General features: G+C 45.0%; 1 protein-coding gene across 1 annotated transcript in view; it reads left to right on the plus strand.

The window, feature by feature from the left end:
* Positions 1-18,439, plus strand: part of KCNH2 (potassium voltage-gated channel subfamily H member 2) — a 1,978,218-nt gene extending 1,959,779 nt beyond the window's left edge. The window contains exons 13-15 of the mRNA XM_086940929.1: positions 8,836-9,022; positions 11,596-11,794; positions 12,438-18,439. Coding sequence (XP_086797055.1) covers positions 8,836-9,022; positions 11,596-11,794; positions 12,438-12,737 — 686 coding nt within the window. The 3' untranslated portion in view covers positions 12,738-18,439. The remainder of the gene's footprint in view (positions 1-8,835; positions 9,023-11,595; positions 11,795-12,437) is intronic.
* The last annotated feature ends 3,267 nt before the right edge of the window (positions 18,440-21,706 follow it).

The following is a 21,706-nucleotide window of genomic DNA, read 5'->3' on the forward strand; positions in this document are numbered from 1 at the left end:
CTGTGCATTCGCCAAATATAAGACGGAGTGTGGAGGGACGTCATCGGGGGGGGGGGGGAGGGGCCCTGTAGCAACTAGATATCAGCAGATACCCACCCATATTTACCAGAACCTTTTCACTGGCCCAGACATGTTATCCTATTAGGATAAGGATATCGTTCCTACCAACTCTGTATTGTCTGATTGTAAGGAAATCTGAAGCACTCTTATTTTAACATTTATTCTTATTTTAATGTCAATGATTTTTTTTGTACTCTGTATGCTTTTATGGTTAATAATCTTAACCGAATAAAGTACTTTGAATAGAATAACTCATCACTGAACCCACCCACGCCGCCGGCCACACGCTTGACCCTGTTTTCTCCACAAGCACCCATGTCGCCTTCAACCACACCACCGAACTCCACTGGACCGATCACCTCTGCATTCATTTCACCTTCAAGAAACCAAACACGCACCACCGCACCCAACAGCTACCCCGCCGCTGCTGGAGCAAAGTCACCGAAGATGAGCTGACCTCCACCCTCGCCCAGAACCCACCCACTGACCCCACCGACCCAAACGCCACTGTCCGCAACCTCAGACAGTGGATCAAAGGCTGCGCCAACACCCTCGCCCACTCAAGAAACCCTCCCGCAAGCACACCAACAAGAAAGCCACCTGGTTCACCGAAGAGCTCCAGACCTCCAAACGTACTTGCCGGAAACTGGAGACGAAATGACTACACGACCGTACACCGGACAGCCACACAGCCCACAAGGACGCCACCCGCAGGTACCACCAGCTCATCAGAACAGCCAAGAGATCCTCCTTCAAAGCCCGCTTGGACAACAACGCACACAACAGCAAAGAGCTATTCAGCATAGTGAAGGAACTCGCCAAGCCCAGCGCCAACACCAACAACATCCCACCCTCGCAAGATCTGTGCGACTCACTGACCACCTTTTTCCATCGCAAGATCGCTGACATCCACGACAGCTTCAGCTCCCCGACCGCGCCGACCACGGCAGACTTCACCACCCCCCCCCACGAACACCACCGGCACCAACCGCCTGACCTCCTGGTCCTACGTCAACGACGACATGACACGCAAGGTCATGAACTCCATCCACTCAGGATCACCATCAGACCCCTGCCCACACCACATATTCAACAAAGCAGACACAACCATTGCACCCCAACTACGGAAGATCATCAACATCTCCTTCCGAACAGTGACATTCCCGGAAAGCTGGAAGCACGCAGAAATCCACGCCCTCCTCAAAAGCCCAAGGCAGACCCCAAGGACCTCAAGAACTTCCGGCCCATCTCCCTGCTCCCTTTCCCGGCGAAGGTCACCGAGAAAATCGCCAACATGCAACTAGCCCGCCACCTCGAGGACAACAACATCCTAGAACCATCCCAGTCCAGATTGAGACGAAACCACAGCACCGAAACAGCTCTCATCGCCGCCACAGACAACATCAGGCACCAACTAGACAATGGCGAAACATCAGCCCTCATCCTCCTGGACCTGTCAGCCACCTTCGACACGGTCTGCCCCTTCACGCTAAGGACACGTCTCCAAGAAGCCGGAATCCAGGGAAAGGCCCTGGACTGGACCATGTCCTTCTTCTCCTTCAGAACCCAAAGAGTCCGCCTCCCACCCTTCCGATCCAAAGCCACCGACATCATCTGCGGCGTACCCCAGGTCTCATCCCTCAGCCCAACCCTGTTCAACGTGTACATGGCCCCCCTCGCACAGTCTACATGGCCCCCCTCGCACAAGTGGCCCGCCAGCACGACCTGAACATCATCTCCTACGCCGACGACACTCAGCTCATCCTCTTCCTCACCAAGGACCCGCACACCGCCAAAACCAACCTCCACAAGGGAATGAAGGCCGTCGCCGAGTGGATGAGGTGCAGCCGTCTGAAACTGAACTCGGACAAGACGGAGGTCCTCATCCTCGGCCCCACCTCCTCTGCCTGGGACAACTCCTGGTGGCCGACCACACTGGGAACAGCACCGACACCCACAAACCACGCTCGCAACCTAGGATTCATCCTCAACTCCTCCCTCTCCATGTCAAAACAGGTCAACGCCATCTCCTCCTCTTGCTACAACACCCTCCGCATGCTCCGCAGGATCTACAAGTGGATCCCGACGGAAACCAGAAGAACAGTGACCCAAGCACTCGTCAGCAGCATGCTGGACTACGGCAACGCACTCTACGCAGGAATCCCAACCAAATACCTACAACGATTGCAACCCATCCAAAATGCTTCCGCCCGCCTGATCCTCAACATCCCTCGTCGCAGCCACATCTCCCCCACCTAAGAAACCTGCACTGGCTCCCCATCGACAAGAGGATCACCTTCAAGCTCCACAACACCGGACCAGCCTACCTGAACAGCAGACTCAGCTTCTACAACCCCACCCGCCAGCTCCACACTGCCAGCCTCGCCCTCACCGCCGTCCCCCGCATCCAACGAATGACCTACGGTGGCAGATCCTTCTCCTTCCTCGCCACCAAGACCTGGAACACCCTCCCGACCCAGCTACGGCAGACCCAAGACCTGCTCACCTTCAGAAGACCCCTCAAGACCTGGCTCTTCCAGCAGTAGCAGCACACGTCAAAATGTGAAAGCACTAAGGCCTGCACCCCACTTGAAATTAAAAGCTTGTAATTACATCTTTATTTCAGAAATAACACCAGGTGATCACGGTCAATGTGAATCCTTTTCACAATAAGTGCCATGCTATGTATTTGGTAATCAATTGTAACTAGGGACTAACATACATTCAACCCCACATACTTACTGAAGCTGTTAGACTGTGCAGAGCAGAGCCAAGCATGAGGATGCTGAGACCTCTGCTTTATTTGGGGTCAACTCTAGTACATATCCGTTACACGTTCCAACACTATGCAGGAAAGAGATGTTCTCAAGTGGTGATGTCCTGAGCAGGTGACGGTTTTAGTTACACATGCTGGTCACTGGTCACTCCTAACCTCACGCCTCAACTGCTTCAAGTAGAACTGATATCACAGGACACACCAGGGACAATTGAGGCCCTTCACACGCCTCGTAGAATGTCAGGGGGTGCACGATGGGCAGCCGGAGAAGTCCTTCTGGACAAATTATCTTCAATCTTAGTACTTAACCATATATCCTTATCTCCATGCAGCAGTTTTAAAAGGACAGCAGTGCCACTTGGCCAACCAATTCAAAAGCAGATGAGTGCCCTGGCAAATCCGCTGCGCAGACGCGCTCCTCGTCCAGCATTGAAAGAGCATTAGTCACTATCTGAAGTATGCTGCAGGCTGAGATCTGCACAATATCACTTGGAAGAGGTTTCAGATTTTTACCCAAGGGACTATGTCAATGAATGTATGTCCTTAAGGATTCTGCTTGGGCCCATGCGCCCTGTGGAGAACTCAAGCAAGTCTTCTCACCTTGTCCCAGAACTTCTAATTGCTCAGGCTGTTGGTGAATTCATTAGCAGAGCTCAGCTCCTAACATGCAGTGATACTATCAGAGACTCTTAAGAGTAGAATTACTCTTCCATTTCAAAATGTTTCAAGCCTATCATGGGTTTGGAACTTTGGTGCACATGATCACTTTGGAAGTATTGTGCAGCAGTGTCTTCACCTGACCAGCGACGTGGAACAGGATGCTTGAAAACCAAATCTGCTATGGGAGTGATTTGATTCTGGGTATCCGCCAACATGCCCATCCGAATCCAGGCTTCCAGTGCATTATAAGCATTAAGATCCATCACTGAACAGCTGGTGCCGATGAATTCTAGATTTAGAACCACAGACTTCAACACTGGAAAAAAAAGAAACTGTGCAGCAAACCCGCACCATCAATGCAGAAGAAGCCCCATCATAAGAGAAAGCTAGAGAGACAGGCTCTGATTATTCTCTGGCATTGATCTCCCATTGTGAGTACGTCTTAGTTTCAAAGAAGTGTATTTTACTGTAGAAAAACAAACTCTCCTTTTCTTGAAGGAGTGTTCATATGCATCACTGCCGGGACGTTTTCCAGCCATTAGGTGGACTCAAGATCTAGTTTTAGGGTACCTCGCTTTCTCTGCAAGATAATCCTGTATTTGTTTTGGCTGTGAAGGGCTGATACTTCCTTCACCTCGTGGTCAGATTTCCGACACTGGATATATTCGTCATGTCCAATGAAAATACCCATCTTCATGGGGCTAATTGTTGACCATGCGTTACTGTCCGTAACCTTGACCTATGGAGTGGATATTAAACACAACTAAACCTTCAGCCATTATGGAAAATACCATCTGCACTAAATAAGAAATTAACGTGCAAAAAAACGAGGTAAGAAAAACACCCTGAAACCAATAAAAGAAACCACTAGGAATTCCCATTCTCTAAAATTTAAGAGGAAGGAAGAGTCAAAGATCTGAGAAGGCCCTCAATGACGTTGAAATGTTTAGAGATCACCTTACACCGTCAGAAAAAAAGAACTAAACTGACCTCTAAGGTCTGCGGCTTAAATAGCTTTCATGAGGTCAACATCAATTCATCTGTTGTCTTATTATAGAGATGCTAAAGGAAATTGAACATATTCAGCTATTTCTGCCCTTACATCAGAGAACAATAAGCCTATGTAAAGGAGTCGGGTGGGACTTTGGCTCATTGCTCATGAACCTAAACAATGTCAGGAGGCTTACTATCATCTCGTGATGTTCTACGACCGAATATGGTGAGCTTCCCTTTAGCAGCCAGTCGTCAAGGTAGAGGAAAAGTGGTATACCTGCCCTACGAAAAGTTGGCAGCAACCATTACTATCGCCTTGGTGAGCACTTGGAAGGGCGCTGTTGAGGCCAAAGGGAAGCGCAGCAAACTGATAGTGCTCTTGGTCTACCTTTAATTGCAGGTAACGTCTGTGAGACTACAGGATGGGTATATGAAAATATGTGTCCTGGAGGTCTAAGGACACCATTCAGTCCCCGAGACCTGAGCAGAAAGAATCTAGGCCAGCATGAGCATTTTGAATTCGCAAAAAGGTCAAAATAGGTCTGAGATCACCATCCTCCTTTGGCACAAGAAAATATTGTGAGTAACAACTCCCTCTTTTTTCAGATGTCAGAAAACTTTCAATAGCAACCTTGGAGAGTAACACTCGCACCTCATATAACGGAATGGACAGGCGCTCTTCTAAAATTCGCTCTGATGTAGGGAGAATATCTTGCCATGCAAAAAGAAAGGGTAGACCATAGCAATGCAATAGGTTTCGCATTATTAAAGTTTGAGCTATTGGTGTTGCATTATTTATCAATGCCAATAGCTCAAACTTTAATAATGCGAGACCTATTGCATTGCAAATGCTTGCTTATTAACAGGCCTCACATCCAGCAAGGATTGAAGTGCGTCCAAAGGGTGGATACATTCACCTCCAAAATATAATGCATCACTTGGGACCAAAACTGAGATATGAATGAACTGGACCATACCATGTTCGTAGAATCTGCAGCGGCAGCCCCACAGTGGAGTCATGAAGTCTGTGCCCCCAGGTACATCTTCCCTATTCTCTCAGCAGTCAGATAGGTATGATGTAAAAAATTAAATGAAATTAACCTAACCCTCACATTTCTTAACCTCTTACTCAGAGTGCAAACAAGCTCAGGTCTTGTCTGCCCCACCCGTCTTTCCGTCTTGAAGTTTTCTTGGTGTCAGGACACTGCAGAGCCCCATACATGCATGTTATGGCCTTTGTCGGTCCACCATTAGTCAATATTGTCTCTAGCAGTGCCGTTGTGGAGGGTATGTTCTGATCCCATCCCCAGGGGATCAACATCACCCATTTCTAGGCAGAAAATAAAGTGTCCTGGTCCCAAACCATTAATGGTCGTCAGGTCTTCAAAGGTTTTCTGTTTACTGTTTGTCACCAAATCCGCACAGACTTGAACTCCTGCCTCCGTTCAGTCCCTTGTCCGGTACATTGTACAAATGGAGGCGCACTTCAGAATCACCCATATGGAGAGAGTTGAAGCGTACGGAGTTATCTTATTACACCCATAGTTATCTTTTTATACCCATGAAGGAAATGTCTCAGCACCACGCAGCCAGCTGTAAGAGTATGTTACGCGAGTCGCTGAGTGAATCAGAGCCCAGTAGCCACTGTAGGAGGGATCCTCCCATTAGGTCCTCTAGCATCTCTGCTCGTTCTGGAGTTCATGTCTGGCCCAGCCAACGTATCGGCCATTGCAGCTGCACTGCAGCATAATATAGCTCTTAGCTAGGGGCCCCTAGACCTCCTTCTTCCACTGGAGCATATAGCTTATCAATTGCCCCTTAGTGCCTACCATCACCCTATATTAGCGCAGCAAGTATCTATTGCAGGTATCTGAAGAAATACCTCCTTAGTACCATTGGGAGGACCGTAAAGCAAGAAAGAAGTCTGGGGAGTATTAACATTTTTGAAATAGAGTCCCTTTCCATCAGGGGCAGTGGCAACCGAATCCAGAAAGGAAGCAAGCGGTGAATCAAGCCCAACGCCCAGTCCAGGATGCCATCTATTAAATCAAAATCGGCCTGGCAATGTTGGACTCCCAAGTATTGGAAAGTCTCTAAGTGCCATGGTAGCCCCACTCTAGGAGGAAAATGGGAATAAGCATGATTTGTACCTATTGATCTGGAGCCAGACAACAACCCAAACTCGTCAAGCAGTGATATGACTCTTGGTAGTACCTTCAGGTCAGCCCTAAGATAGCTTATGGTGTTGTCAGCATATAAACACAATGTGTTGGGTTCCTTTTATTGAAATACCCCACTGTGGGGACTGCATGCACTGAAAGAATGCCAATGTCTCCAGGACCAGTGCAATAGACGATAGGGAGCATCCCCGCCTAGTACCTCTGTTGATTGGAAACAAGTCCACGCCACTGATTATACATACAATAATGTGACCCATCTTAGAAAATTCAGCCCCATGCCTAGCCCACACAGCAACACCATGACATATGGACACCCTAGGGTAGGTATCAAAGGCTTTCTTGAGGTCTAGGCAGGCAATCCAGAACTGCTTCTCCGTACATGTCTAGGAATGATCTATGCAAATTGAGGAAGGTGCTACGTCCTAGGATAAATCCATTCTGGTCTGGGTGTACTATTGGCTACTGAGGACAGCTGGTTGGCAAGCACCTTGTAATCTAAATTCAGTAAGGATATTGGGCGATATGATGTCACCTGCTGGGGGTCTCGTCTCAGTTTTGCGGGTACCTTATTCAATGCCCTCTCTCATAGAGTCTGAGGTGACACACTTCTGTGCAGCCATCTTGTACACTTTCAGCAACTGAGGTGCTAATGTAGCTTGATAAGTAGCATAAAACTCTATTGGGAACCCATCGGTTCCTGGAGCTTCCCCCGTGCACCTGGTGCTGTTTTAAGTTTGCATAGATCCAGTATCTTTCTTTGTATGTGCCCATGCTTCCCACATTCCAGGTGAGTATCCTGTAAGTCTGAGTAGTCATGTTGTGAGGAAATTTCTATCCGCCCCATGCGCACAGCTAATGGAGAGGCATAAGGGGGATGCTTGCATGCAGCAATTAATAAACTGAAACATGCATAACCAAATCCCATAAACGCCCACTCCCTTGCTGGCGCACAATTGTGTCCTCCACAGCCAAAGCATATAATGGTTCAGCAGCCAATAGAGTCCCTCTGAGACATGTGGGGGGGAGTCAATGAAGTTTATTGCAGTCCAGAAAGGGCCCCAACACCTTATCCTTTTTGATATACCCCACCCATGTGGTCTCGTTCCATCAACCCATATCCTTGCAGTTCAGGGAAATGCCCAGGCACTATATCAGTAATAACTATATCAATAATGAGGGAAAAAGGAAAAGAGTAACTTTCCAAGCAACCAGAGCAGCGAGACAGCCCTCCTAGCAACCACAGACGACATCTGCGCCCTCATCGGCCGAGGTGAGGGCGCAACCCTCATCCCCCTGGTCCTTTCGACCGCCTTCAAGACCATCTCTCATCACACCCTATGCACAAGACTCCACAATGCCAGCATTCGCGACAAAGCCCTTGAATGGATCTGCTCCTTCCTCAGTGGCTGAAACAGAGAGTCAGACTACCTCCATTCCTCTCTGAACCCAAAGAGACCAGCTGCAGAATATCTCAAGGCTCTTCTCTGAGACCCGCTCTTTTCAACATCTAAAGGCTCTTCTCTGAGACCCGCTCTTTTCAACATCTAAATGGCCCAGCTCGCATCCATCGTTAGGAACCACAGACTCAACATTGTCTCCTACACCGACTATACCCAGCTGAGCTCTTCCTCCCCAATGAACCCTCAGTCACCAAGAACAACTTTCACAACAGGATGAAGGCTTTCAGCACATGGAGGAAGAACAGCCTCAAGCTCAAGTCAAAGAAGACCAAAATCCTCCTCTTGGGCTCCATCCTCTGCGCCTTGGATGACTCCTGGTGGCCTACAGCCTTTGGAATCATGGTGGTGTACATCATGGTAACAGTGGTATTGGCGACTGAAATCATAATGATAAATGTATTGATAATCGATTTTACATTATTTTCAGTTTTTAATACAGAGATGCAATCATTAAAAAAAGCGTGGTTGAATGTAACAATTGTTGCAATCTCTTGTTGGATTGCTTTACTGTGAAGATTGATGAAATCATATCAAGGTTAAATTAGTGCAAGGGATATCATCTTTGAGTTCTGTAATGTTGCTCCTAAGCCGAAAGACACATTGTTGATTGTTTTGGAATAGAAAACTTTCCAGATCACGTGTCTGTGAAGAGTATTGTGGTTTGTTAAAATGTGTAACTTATTAACATCAATATTTACTCCCACAGGCGCCTTTTCAGGAGTGTCCAATATCTTCAGTTTTTGGGGAGACAACCGGGGGCGGCAGTACCAGGAGCTACCACGATGCACCATCCCTGCCCACTCCACCATCAATGCTCCTCCTCCACCTGTGTCCCGGCGCCAGCGATGTGATGTGGAACGTAGACTGGATCTACTCCAGAAACAGCTGAGCAGGTGAGGATGGCTGGCAGGCCTGATGTTTTGAACTTCCTACAGTGAAGTTAAACTTTCTCTGCATTTGCCCATAGTGTGTGGAAATTGCTTGTATGGCATTATAATGATTTTGGTAGGGTTATCCTAAAAAAATGCATTTACTACATCACCTATCAATATATCATAAAGATAAGTACATATTTAGTATTCTGTACCCCACATATATTCACCGACATTTACATTGAAGTGTAGTGTGCAGGTTGATGTAGTGGATCCAAAATGTTTATAATAAGACAAAGTGTTGGCACACCATTGAACTCTCTTCCGAGTTCCATGATGTCCCACCACTCCTTTTCAGTTTGAACATCAAATACCTTGCTTTTTTATATTGCATAAATTGATATTACATATAATTTCAGCAGTTGCATCCTATAGGTGTCTGTCTTTATTATGCAGAACTTGATCAATTTCTGATATATTCTTCTTACTATGGGTGGTTTTGTTCTTGTTGATACAACTGAACCTCGTATGGCCTATCAGCTACTATTGGCCATTGAAGAATGTTGTTGGCTCCACATGCTGAATCACTATATCAAATTCTTTCCAGTCCTCCTCATAAAAAAATGTGGTTATTAGTTGAGTGGAGTTAGTACCTACCTCAAGTAATAATCACAATCCCTGTCTGGGTCAGCCATCCAATTTACTTACCTAACCTCACCCCCTAGTAGCTATGGCATAGAGCAGGCAGTCTTAACTTATGACAATTTGTAAATTATTTATGCAGTACCAATAGATTAACAAAGTTGAAATGCAAAACAACAATAATCCCCATAAGAATTTCAAAAATAGAGTAAAATTAATAAATACAATGATACCAAAATAACAAAAATCAATTGAGAGGAATGCAAGATTTGAGTTTTTAAAGTGTTAAGTAGAAATAGCGCCACGAAGCACAAAGTGCCAATGTTAGTCAATGGTCACAGTGGAACAGGACCTAGGCGAAGTTTGACACTGACAGCTATGAAAATGGGTTGGATATACTATCCAGGTTCGCTTTGTCCAAAGATTTTACCTTCTGACTTTAGTCCTTTAAGTCCTATTCCACCACAGGAGTACACTTCTAAAACTCTTTTTTCAAAACACAAGGGTTGAGGTAAAGCAAAAACAGCACCTGCTTCCACTGTGGCTCAAAGGTTATGGTGATGGTGGTCAGCAGACCAAGGAACACAACCCTGTCTGTTCCTTCATGGGCAAAGCCCAAAATATACAATAGAAAATGCGGAATCAGCACCCATCTGTGAAATGTTTTTTTTGACAGTCTCTGATATCTTCAATGTCTATGACAAATAAGATCTTGTAATAAATAGGCCCGGACTGATGTAAGGTTTCTTATTCAAATCTTTATTGTGGTAATCCAAGACAGGAAAAAATCCAAGAACACATGTGGATTTCCCTTCTTAGCCAACGCGTTTCGTCTCAAAATTGAGGCTTCTTCACGGCTCAAACATCTGTATTAGTCAATAAGCAGTGCATCAAAGTAAGGTTCCTTGAGAGTAGCAGGTTATCATGAATTCTCTTAATCTGGAGAAAGTACGCTCCTATGATTATTGGAAGTTAAGAAGTACCTGTCTATATTGTACTTTATCTTGTTATGCTGTCTATATCATGCTTTGTCTTGTTATACACAAAGAGGCATGGTAGCCTAAGCAGAATCACGCAACACCGGTCGAGCAGCATCTACTCTTTTAGTAGTTTATTTTGGAAAAAGGGAGTGGCATCACTTAGCATGTAACTGGCCTAGATAGCTAGAGGTCATAGATGAGGAGGAGGAGGCCATCGATATTAAGGCCTAAACACAGAACGGGGCCAATCAAGCGAAGGTGTATTCAGATCAGCCTTTGCAAATATATTTAGTACAGGTGTTTCTTCTGTGTGATCTAAAACGTCTTACACGAGATATTTAAGGACTTATGTCCTTTGACACTAGCAGTCTAATTAAAATGTATACTGTGGTCAAATGTCCATTCTAAGTTACAGTTAATCCAAATGGTCATCCATGGTTAAATGTGTACATAGCATAAAAAGAGATCACAGGGAGTCTTCTAGTGTTCTGCTGTTGTTGGATCTGGATTTGTGGGGGGCTTTTGTCCTTGAAGAAAGGTATGGGCCAAACGTGGATATTTTTTGCTGATGCTGCACAGAAGCGCTCGTTGAGGCAAGCACAACTCCTCTACCTGCAGAGACTTATTGCTGATGGAAAGAGTGGCTGCTTTTGATCTCTACCCTATGTATTCTCCTAGACTGTAAGGTGATTCTCCAGGAAATGTCTGAGCTTGCTTCTCTTTTTTGTCCAAGATGGTGGAAGATCTCAATGAGTGAAGACTATGTTAAGTTAGCAGCTTTCAATGTATCCAAGCAGATTGGTGACTGGATTGAAAAATTACAAAAGTGAATTAAAACAATAGAAAGGTAGAATCTTAGTTTAAACTCGTATACGCACAACAGTTGTAAAACTAACTGTTGCTAAAATATTAGCTTATCTTACTTGTAGTATTTTCTTGGACCTCTAACAGTCCCTCTCTGTTGCTGCCCAGGTTGGAAAGCCGGATGACATCTGATGTAAACACCATCATGCAGCTCCTCCAGAGGCAGATGGCACTGGTCCCTCCAGCCTACAGCACCGTGACATCTCCACCCCAGAGTACCATGTACCATGACACAAGGGAGCGAAGAGGGCACCCAGTGCTTCCTGTCACCACCATTAACTCCGAGAGACTGGCATCCCAATCTCAGGTAACATGAGGACCAGTGATCTATTGTGGTGTGAACCTCTCTTCTTTTCAAAACCATCTGATTCTTGCCACTCTTCTCTACTCCTATCCCTTCTGCTCTCTGCTTTGTCTGTGTACTGAGTCTAGAATTCAATGAACACCTCCTTGTGGTTATTTATACAAATACATGTTTATCCTCCCACTCTCCTTAAGTACTAACCTTCATGTTCCTACCAGAAGCCCATCCCTCATTGGCATAAGTCATCAGAAGGCTTCTGATGTGTGTCTGTCTTCTGTTCAAGCTTCTCATCCAGTTGCCACATCTGTTGTATTGCTTTAATTTCTACTATCTGTTCCTGAGTGTACATTTTCTCTCCATCTTTGTATGGCTCCTTATGTACATCAGGCTCCATTCCTCAAGTCACTCACTGCTTTTTGTTCCTTGAGAGGTCATTTGTTGCCACCTCCCAGACTAACTTCCTATCAATGGTGTTAATAATAGGTATCACTCCATAGATGTGACATGTTCTTGAAGTATGCCTTTGCAATTCTGTCTCATTTCTGGTGCTCACTCCCCTTACCATGCTTGCTAGCCATTGACTTTTGAGTGCAGTGTGACAAATGCTGATACCCTTGACTCTGCCACTCTTCCTTTCATCCACCAGGTTTCCAATTGCCAGGGCTTTGAGGAGTTCCAGCAGAAGCCACATGAGTCTCTTCAGGTGGACACGGGACTGTACAGAGAAACCCTGCTGCTTTATCCCACCCCTGAAATGCTGAGAGCACCGTCCGTGGCACAACCGAAACCACAGCCACCCTCTGTCCCTCCTAGAGCTGAACCTCTTGGCACTAGTCTGACTGCTTCCACTCCCAACAACTGCAGGCGCTTATCCCTGCCAGAACAACTGGGGGGCCCTCTGGACCTGCGGACCCCACAGAGACATCCCTCAGACCCTGGGAGTTAGTGGGGATCATGGTGGTCTGACTTAGGGTGCATAGTTATTTTTATGGCAGACAGAGAGGGTGAAGCTGACCTTGCAAGGCCCTCTGTAGCACATCCAAACTCTGCTGGAGAAATCTCATTGGCGGAGAGTCAAAGATGTTATGTATCACTCAAAGAAGGTGTTTAAAGGGGCTACTTGCCTTGTGCTGCACAACCTACTGTTGATTGTAACAGAGTTGGATGTTGAGGGAGAAAGCATGGATTCCATCCATCTTCTAATTTCGCAAAGTTCTTCCAGCCTGCTCCTGCTGTGGACTCCAGTCATTTCCCTTTGATGGATTAAGGAATCATCTCTGACATACTTCTGTCGTCTGTGTATAAGAAACCTCAAACATGACTTCCAAATGAAAGAGGACAATTTTGTCAAAAACTACCTGGGCTACTTGAGGAAACATCAGTCATACTGAGAGTGGGCAGTGGCTGCAGAAGGTGACAATCTATCAGTCTGTATAGTCAAGCAAGGGGCACCCAGCATTGAGGGAGGAGCAGTAGGATAGTGAAATAGGGGAGGTAGGGTTGCCTGATGGGTGTCATTTGAGTGTTTTCAAATTCTGTCCTTGGAGGCCTACAAGGCGAATCATGGTACAACTTCTCCTTCATTCTGTAAGACAAGGAAAACAACTTTGAGTCAAGCAAAAACAAACTCTTCTGATGGACAACACGCTCAAATACATTAGCTGGTCTAACAAGTCTTTGGGTGTAATATGTGGTGATGTAGGGAAAGAAGGAAAGACCGGGTAGGCTGCAGGTCAGGCAGGAATCCTGCGCCTATGAAAGCACAATGTAGCATCAGTCATGGAACCTGAAGGAACTGACTGCTGCCTCTAAAGACGGACGTCTGTGTTAAGGAGCAATGCCTTTCTGCCATTGCTAAGGAACATAATAATCTTAAATATTAATAATATATTGATGATGATAATACTGATATTAGTAATAATAGTAATGATATGAAAAATCCAAAACAGAAAAAATAGCCATGTGTTACTTGACAACATATCTGCAGCCAGTTGCAACCTATGTACAGGCTGCCTGAGGCTGAGAAGCCGGGGCTGGGGGGTGGGTAAATAAGTGGTTGGTCATTGGAATGCTCCACTTATAGGAGGCCCAAAGGGTTTTTTGTGGTAGGATATCCAGGAAAGGGCACGAAGGAGATGGACCACCATTATATTTTATATAGAGGAACCAGCCTTTTTACCTTTTTATGCTGTGTCTCCTGCTCTCTGCCATCTGGTTGGGTATGCCGCTCATCCATGGGATACTGGTGAGGATGGTGACACCCAGTTCCTAAACTTTCTTGCAACTCCTTCCTGTCTATTTCCTTGATCATGCATCTATTGCAGCTTTTACTTTTCTGCATGTGGGTGGGGTCTGCAGCCGTCTGCACTGCTTGCCTTTTTATGTTTAGTTGGAATTGTAGCATTAGGGTGTAGCTGGAAGAGCTGAATGCTTACGACATGGTCGACAAAATCTCTGTAAATTGCTGATGATGTCTCGGTGAGTTCTCTATGTTCCCAGAAATATTAGTGTGGCTTGAGCAGAACAGACCACTGAGAAAAAGGACTGGGTGGTCAGATTGTGGTTATCTCTGTTGGGTTGACGAACAATAGCCAATCTTTGTGAAAATGTACAACTAGGCCTGTGAGATTTTGGGGCTATCCATTGGGCCATCAAAATCTGACCATGCAACACAATCTAACATAATTCATGGGCAGCCCCTCTGTATTTTTTATTTGTCATGTCTCCTCCATTTCCAGTGTAACTCCTTTCCCACATCTTAGTCACACAATTGGTGAAAAGAACCCGAAACAGAAAGGAAACGCTCTGTGTCTGTAGTCAAACAGTGTTTGTGGAAACCCCTATGTCCCGCTTAAACTTAGAGCATGCTCCTTTATCCTTTGGGCCCTGTTACATTCAGGACACCACACCAAATCCAAAGACCAATGCCTTATCTCATCCTAATGCATGTTTATAATCCTCCGCCGTGGTCTTTATCATTTGTTTACTTTTGGTCCCAAGTTCCTTCCTTGATGCAGGCAATGACACATGAAGAGGGCAAATGTTAAGCTGTTCATAAATCTGTTGGAGCATCCTGCCCACTGAGGTCTAGCTCATTGGGATGAAATCATTCAAGAAGAAGAAAACCCAACCTTCATGACTTCTCAGAGGTAGGGGTTCAGGGAAAAGGGTCACTCTTCCCAGTGTCAAGCTCTACCTTTTCCTCTGCTCGCCTCCGTGTATCTCCCAGCTCTCTTCCTCTCCTCTGCATTGCTCCGAGCTCCTGCCTCCCTCTGACCAAGAGGCAAGGCCTGTGAAGGGAACCGAAGGGATGCCAGAAAGAGGAATGCGCAAGATGGAGCCTGCATGCTAGAAGGGCTATTGCTCCCTTGTTTTTCATCTAAACCCCAACATACGACTCCACCTCTGTAGAGCCTTATCTCTTGCTTCTGCCTCTTTGCGACGCCAAACCTCAGCAACCCACTGAGCTCCCGAAGAGGTTAGGACGTCTAGGCTGCATATAAGAGGCCCATAAGAATGTTGAGGCAGCAGGCGATGGTACCTGATCTAACAGGCATACTAATTAAGCCCCTCTATCTTGACTGAAACAAAGGCAATGCCCGTACTGTAATTAAGCTTGATTGCCCTCCACTGCAAACCTTAACAAGGTTTTATCCGCCCTACCTGAAATTATGGGGCACTAAGGAAGGAAAATGTGCATTATGATGTGTAAGATATTAACCAGCATTAATACCCAGAAGCAAGTTGAAATAAGTTTGCTAGGGTCGGTGACCCAAGCCTCAACCCTCACACGTGGAGACACAACTCTATTCTTTGCTTGCTGGCCCTGCTCCATGTGCCACTGAACTCACAAGAGCTTAGGTCGTGGCCATGCTATCCAAGTTATTCCCCGTTTCCCCAAGCGTCCTGAATAGTAGAGCTTGCCAATGATCCCGGTCCAGCATAAGTGGCAGATCCAGTCCAAGTTTATTTTTTGCATGCAGGACGTGTAGTTCTGATTTTATGATGGGATAATTTGGAGACCATACATCCCAGAATACTAAGAAAAAAACCCGTACTGCATGAGCTACTCATACACTGACAGGCAATTCCACAGTTCTGTAATATTTCACCAACATATAGTGAGGCTATTGGTCAGCTATTCCAGAGGAGGTTCAAAGTATGCCTTCCAGAGATGGTTTAGGTAATGTGCCGTTTAGAAATGCATTCCAGTTTACAGTTCTAGAGGTTGACATAAACACTGGAATAACAAGTCCTAGAATAGATTGTGTTGTGATATTTCAGGAACTCCAGAACAGGATCCAATATTGCCCCAGAGAGCAAGAGTTTGATGTCACTCTGCCATCCTGGGCCCTGCCGTCCTTCTGTAGCTATGTCGTGCATCAGAGGTGGATATGTTATTGCTTCTGCTTGCACTGAATGCTTCTGTCAATTTATAAAGCTTTTCGGCATGTGTTTACTCTGCTTGAATTAGACATGTTGTGTTGTTGAGTGTGAATGTTGCCCATGTTTTATATCATTGGCATAGCCAATGAAGTTTATGTTTTTATGACAGGTCCCACCTCCTTTTATTTCCCCTCTAGTTTCCACGTTTTACATGAGCATTGGTACATAAGTTCCTCTAGATTCTCCTGTTTCAGATTACCCTTTGCCTGACATGGAACTGCTGTGTAAGCCGCTTTGAATGTCCCTCTTTTAATTGCCTTCAGTCCATAGGCTAATTGTGGCTTTCCTGGGTACAGGAGAATGTTCACATCTGCAGGCCTCTGGGAGCGATTCTGACACAATTTGTCTCACACTGGAAGGGAGATGTGCGGCCCCTGTTACCCTTCATTGCCTTTGAATGGTAGTCTCACACTGTCTTCAGCACCGCTGCTGCAGGTAAAAGCAGTGGGGCGGGTTGTTGGGGGGGGATTTCAAGAGACAACTATGAGGTTAAATTAATTATTTATTTAATTTTCACTTTTGGTCGTCTCTCGAAATACCCCCCAGCTGGTCCCACGGCGTCACCGCAGTTACCTGCAGTGGCCGCTGCTGAGCACAGGAGTCTTTGAACTTCATACCCACTCCAAGGATCCAATCACTTGCCCTCTCTTAGCCTATATCGAGTCCCTTGGTATCACCTGTCTCATCATTTGGAGTTGCTGTCTCTTCCTGTCTGTGAGCTCACGTAAGTAAAGCTCAACCTGTTCCTGTAGCTAGTAACATATTGCAAGCGATCTCTGTATATCCCATTCGTCCAACGCAGAGACGTTGAGATCTATTTTACTCTATTTCTTAGATCTGTGAGACAAATATTTTTTTCTACACTCACCTCCTAAATACTACAACAGCCAGCAGCAGGGGAACTACATCGCCCCCTCACCCCTGCAACTCGGGGCTACATCCCGCATAAGAACCTTTTTCATCCCAAGTCCTTAGCATGTATGTGAGACCTGCGGCCTCAGTGGCATTTTAGGTGGAAGTCACCAAACACTTAATCAGTGGGCACATGTTGCGTTGTGCCACAGGTTGGTCATTTATCTTTTTTCTACCGGTGGGTCATTTATCTTTGTTCTAGATGTCACATACCCCATACTTCCATGGGATCTATCTTCTCCTTCTTGTTCCACAGAGTGTACTTTGTCTTGTGTTCTTCACCCCCGTTGTATTCAGGGGCTCTTAGTCTCTTTTTTGTCTCACATTATAAGCAAGTTATTTCAGCACATCTCTGCTCTCCCATAATGTAAGGGTTTTGCCTTATTTTTACAGATCCAATTACAAAGATGCTCAGAGGCATGCCTCTCTCCGGTTTCACATTGCAAGGGAGTGGTCTATTCACCTCCTGTCTCTGCTACACTTGAGTGCTACTCTGCACTAATAAACTAGACCCGACCCAAGGAAGCTCTTTCTATGTCTCACACATCCCTTTCCTCCACTCACACCTCTGCCTCCTGCAAAGATGCCCTTTGGATGAGTTCTCCCTGTCCGTAATGCAGACAAGAGGGAAGAGGAGCCGATAAAGGGACATTATTCTCTCTCTGCTTTTGCTTTTGGGTTATTTTCTCCTGAGACTGCCCATAGATTTTTGGCATGTATACATTAAAATGTAATGTTGGGAGTGAGAAAAAAATGGAAGCAATTTGATAATGGTTGCAAGGGTGGTCGTGGAGGTAAACGCGGCGGGGCAGGAGGATGTCAACAAATAACGAAAAAGGGAAAATGAAATAAATAAATCATATTTCGTCATCTGTCGACATCCCCCCGCCCGCCTCACTGCACTTACCTGGACCGACCGCCGCTGCATCTTTGTTACTACGAGAGTAATACTGAATAATAGCTAGAAGTAACTACTGCTTAAAAACCACAACCAACCAACCTCTGTCACCTTGGGAGTTGAGAGAAATGTCTTGTATGGAACATGAACAGAGATTTGTACATAAGATAATGGCAATAGCAAATTCTTGTATATAAGAAAGGTGGTTTTTATTTTTAAAGTTAATTTTGGGGGGTTTGTAAAAGAGACGTTTTACGCTGACACTATGCAGAAACCCCTCTGAGCATGTCTCTGAATGCAGAATGTAGAGGTTTTGTAGAACTAAAGACCAATAAATATGTAATTTAAAATGAATGATTAAAGATAACAATAAACCAAATGTTTGATCCATGCACTGACTCATTTGGCTTTGGTTTTGTAGTCTCTTCCTCGGAATTGTGGGAGGAAAATCCTGGAAGATCGTTCCCACCGGGATGCCATAGAATATGTGGGTTCTGAGAACGGACACCTTGATGGACCATTCCGAATGGGCTTGTGTAGTCTCCAGGAAGGGACTTGACAACAGCTTTCCATGCATTAAAATTGAACTTAACAAAACCTATGAATGTTCTTACTTCGTACTTGGTGCAGGGGGCTTCTCCACAGCCTTCAGTAACTCTTTTATGGCCTAAAGCCTTCAACTGACACCGTGTGACCTGAATACGACACACTCTATTGAGCAAATGTACATTTATTAAACTCCGCTGTCAGCCATTTATCTCTCAACACCTCCATCACTTTTCTAACCGTCATATCATGGTCTTCTTTAATTCTTCCCATTATCAAATGTCTTCCTGAAATCTTTAAACAAAACGAACAAGCCCTAAAAGAACTCTCATGAACCTAAAATCTCCAAAAGGAGTTATGAATGTAGTTACGTTCCTGGTCTTTTTGTGTAGAGGAACTTGGTGGTAGCAACTGTGAGATCTATTGTAGTGAACCGTTTTACTCCCTTAGTGACCAAGAGCATTTCCCTTATTCGTGGCAATGGAAACTGGTCCACTGTTATGTTCCTGTTAAAAAACCCTTATATCAACACAGAACCTGAGTTTCCCAATTCCTTTCCTGGTAATTACCAATGGTGAAACCCTTTCTGCTGCATCGACCTTCTCGATCACATCTTCAGCACATAACTTTTCCAACTCGCTCTTGACCTTCTCCCTCAGGGCTAAAGGTCTATTCCTCACTTTATGCAAATGTGGTAACACACCGCATTTAAGTGTGATCTTTTGCTGAAACCCCTTTAATTCACCAATTGCACCTGTGAATACTTCTGGATACTCTCGGAGACTATCCTTTTTGCAGGCCACTGTTGTGTTGAACTTCCAGACTGTTGGGGTCAAGTATAATACCAACTCTCCCTGATCTCCCCAGCCTAATTGACAGTCTGGCTGCGACCACACGCAGCTTACAGTTTGCCTCTCCATCATTAAACTTAAAATCGAATTATTTTACTCCCAACATTTCAATGTCCTCCCACGTGAATGTTTTGGGATGAACTTCTGTGGGTTGCAGAACCTCACCCAGGATCGGAATACACTTTTCCCTCCAAACGTTCTCATTAACAATCATACAGGAGGAGTCTGAGTCAGATGTAACTGTGATAAGTACCCCCCATGATGATGTTGCACTTGGGTTTTTTCCTTTGTTGCTCTCCTACTTTAAGTAGCCCTTCATCAACATTCAAAACACAGATATTTACATTGTAATCTTCTTATTCCTCAGAATCCGTAGCTGAATCCTGCCTAAGACGATTAACTCACCTCACACCCCCTTTCTGTCTTCTACACACCATCTGAAAGTGACCAATAGTACCACACCCTGAATACTTTTGGTTCTTTGCAGGACACCTTTTGTCATTCGCTAAATGTCCTCTGTTTCCACACCTAAAACACCTGCCTTTGATTTTACAACAAACAAACTGTTCAAAAAGTTTCCTTCTTTCAAGACATACTTTGGTTCATATTTAAACGTATTCTTAGATTTTTTTCTTCACTGTACTTTCGCCACAACTGCCTTCTCATTTTCCCCACAAGTTTTGTCCACTTTCTGTGGAAAGACTGCTTTGGCGTGCCTGCCAGTCAGTTCTGCTTTCTTTACTACATCCACTACGTCCTGGAGCGTTGATTCCTCCATAGTCCATAACATATCTTGAATGTTAGAATTAGCACAACACTTGACAATTTGATCACTTATAACTCTTTGTGTAAATTAGCAAATCTACACGTCAACGGCACATTCTTCAGGGCTGCCATGTAGTCCTCTACTGATTCCTCTCTTTCTACTTTCTTATGGAAGAATCTTTAACAATCAACAGATACACACAGTGTAGGATTGAAGTATGCCTCTAAGTCTTCTAAAGCATGTTTGAACACATTTCCTTGCCCCTGCGGTCTAACTTAGTTTTGTATGCAAGTGTATATTTTCAAAACACTAGCACCCAAACAATGTAATTAAATCTTTTGCATCAGATCAGGTGTCAATTCCTCCTTTTCTTCAAAAGTGGAAATATAATTCTCAAAATACTCTTTCCACTAATTCCAGTTTAACACAGGGTCCCCTTTTCATGCTAACAACGCCTGCAGAGATTATACATTCCACACGTTTCCTGAAGCCATAGTAATATGTAACTAAGGCTACCCAAAAGAAAATAAATTAGATACAACATAACTTGAAAACAAATATACATGTAGTTTGACTTTTAAGAGTAAAAAAATAGTTAAAAGCATTCCTATCATTACTCCAACAAATCAATTGACAGGCATATAAAATATAAAGCATGACAGTGGCTGTTTCCATAAATTAATGACAGGCATGGAATGCTCAAAGAGTGCCTGTAGCTGGTTAAATGAAATTAAATGCAGCGATGAAGTGTCCCAAAACGTGTATACTGATTCACAATTCCAAAGGTCCGGCAGCGTGTGCCTGTTGCTGTTGAAATAGGTGGTTGGGACAGTCTTTGTATTCCAATAGAGTGAGAGTTGCTGTATGAACTAGAAAAGCATAGGTTTAAATCTACAGGCTGTACATTCTTCAAGCGTGCTTGTCGCTGTTATAATGTCGACAGCTGCTCCAAAAATATGGCCGCCATGCATGTTAATGGGTGCTTTTCAGATGAATTCGGCAGCCGCCGTATGTCCTCTTTATAACCGGTCGAGCGCACTCTCACCACACACGGAACAGACGTTCCTCCTTCCTTGAGTCCCAACATACCAATGAGTGCACAGAGTTCATCTCAAACACGCGCTGTGACAGTGCTCACCGGAACAACACTTGCGACATGACTCGCATAGTGTAGGTCCTCTGTACCAGAACAGCTTCTCATCATCGCCTAATTCCGTAGAGAAGAATCGTAGTCTGAAGTATTTTCTATTTACTTTGTTCCTTCTGTCCTGATGCAAACACAGCAGATGTCTCACCTCCAACCAGCACCGATTCTTGTCCCGTTGCATTCCAACCACATCACATACAATTCCATTCCATTCCATTCACACATTCCACTCTTACATACTTACATTCCAGAAACCGGGATAGGTCACAACAGTATATCCGCATTTCAAGCAAGCTGGACTACAGCAGCACCATCTATGTCAGGACCAACAAAAAAATCACCAGAAGGC

Source organism: Lissotriton vulgaris, chromosome 10 (assembly GCF_964263255.1).
Source record: "Lissotriton vulgaris chromosome 10, aLisVul1.2, whole genome shotgun sequence".
Taxonomy (NCBI): domain Eukaryota; kingdom Metazoa; phylum Chordata; class Amphibia; order Caudata; family Salamandridae; genus Lissotriton; species Lissotriton vulgaris.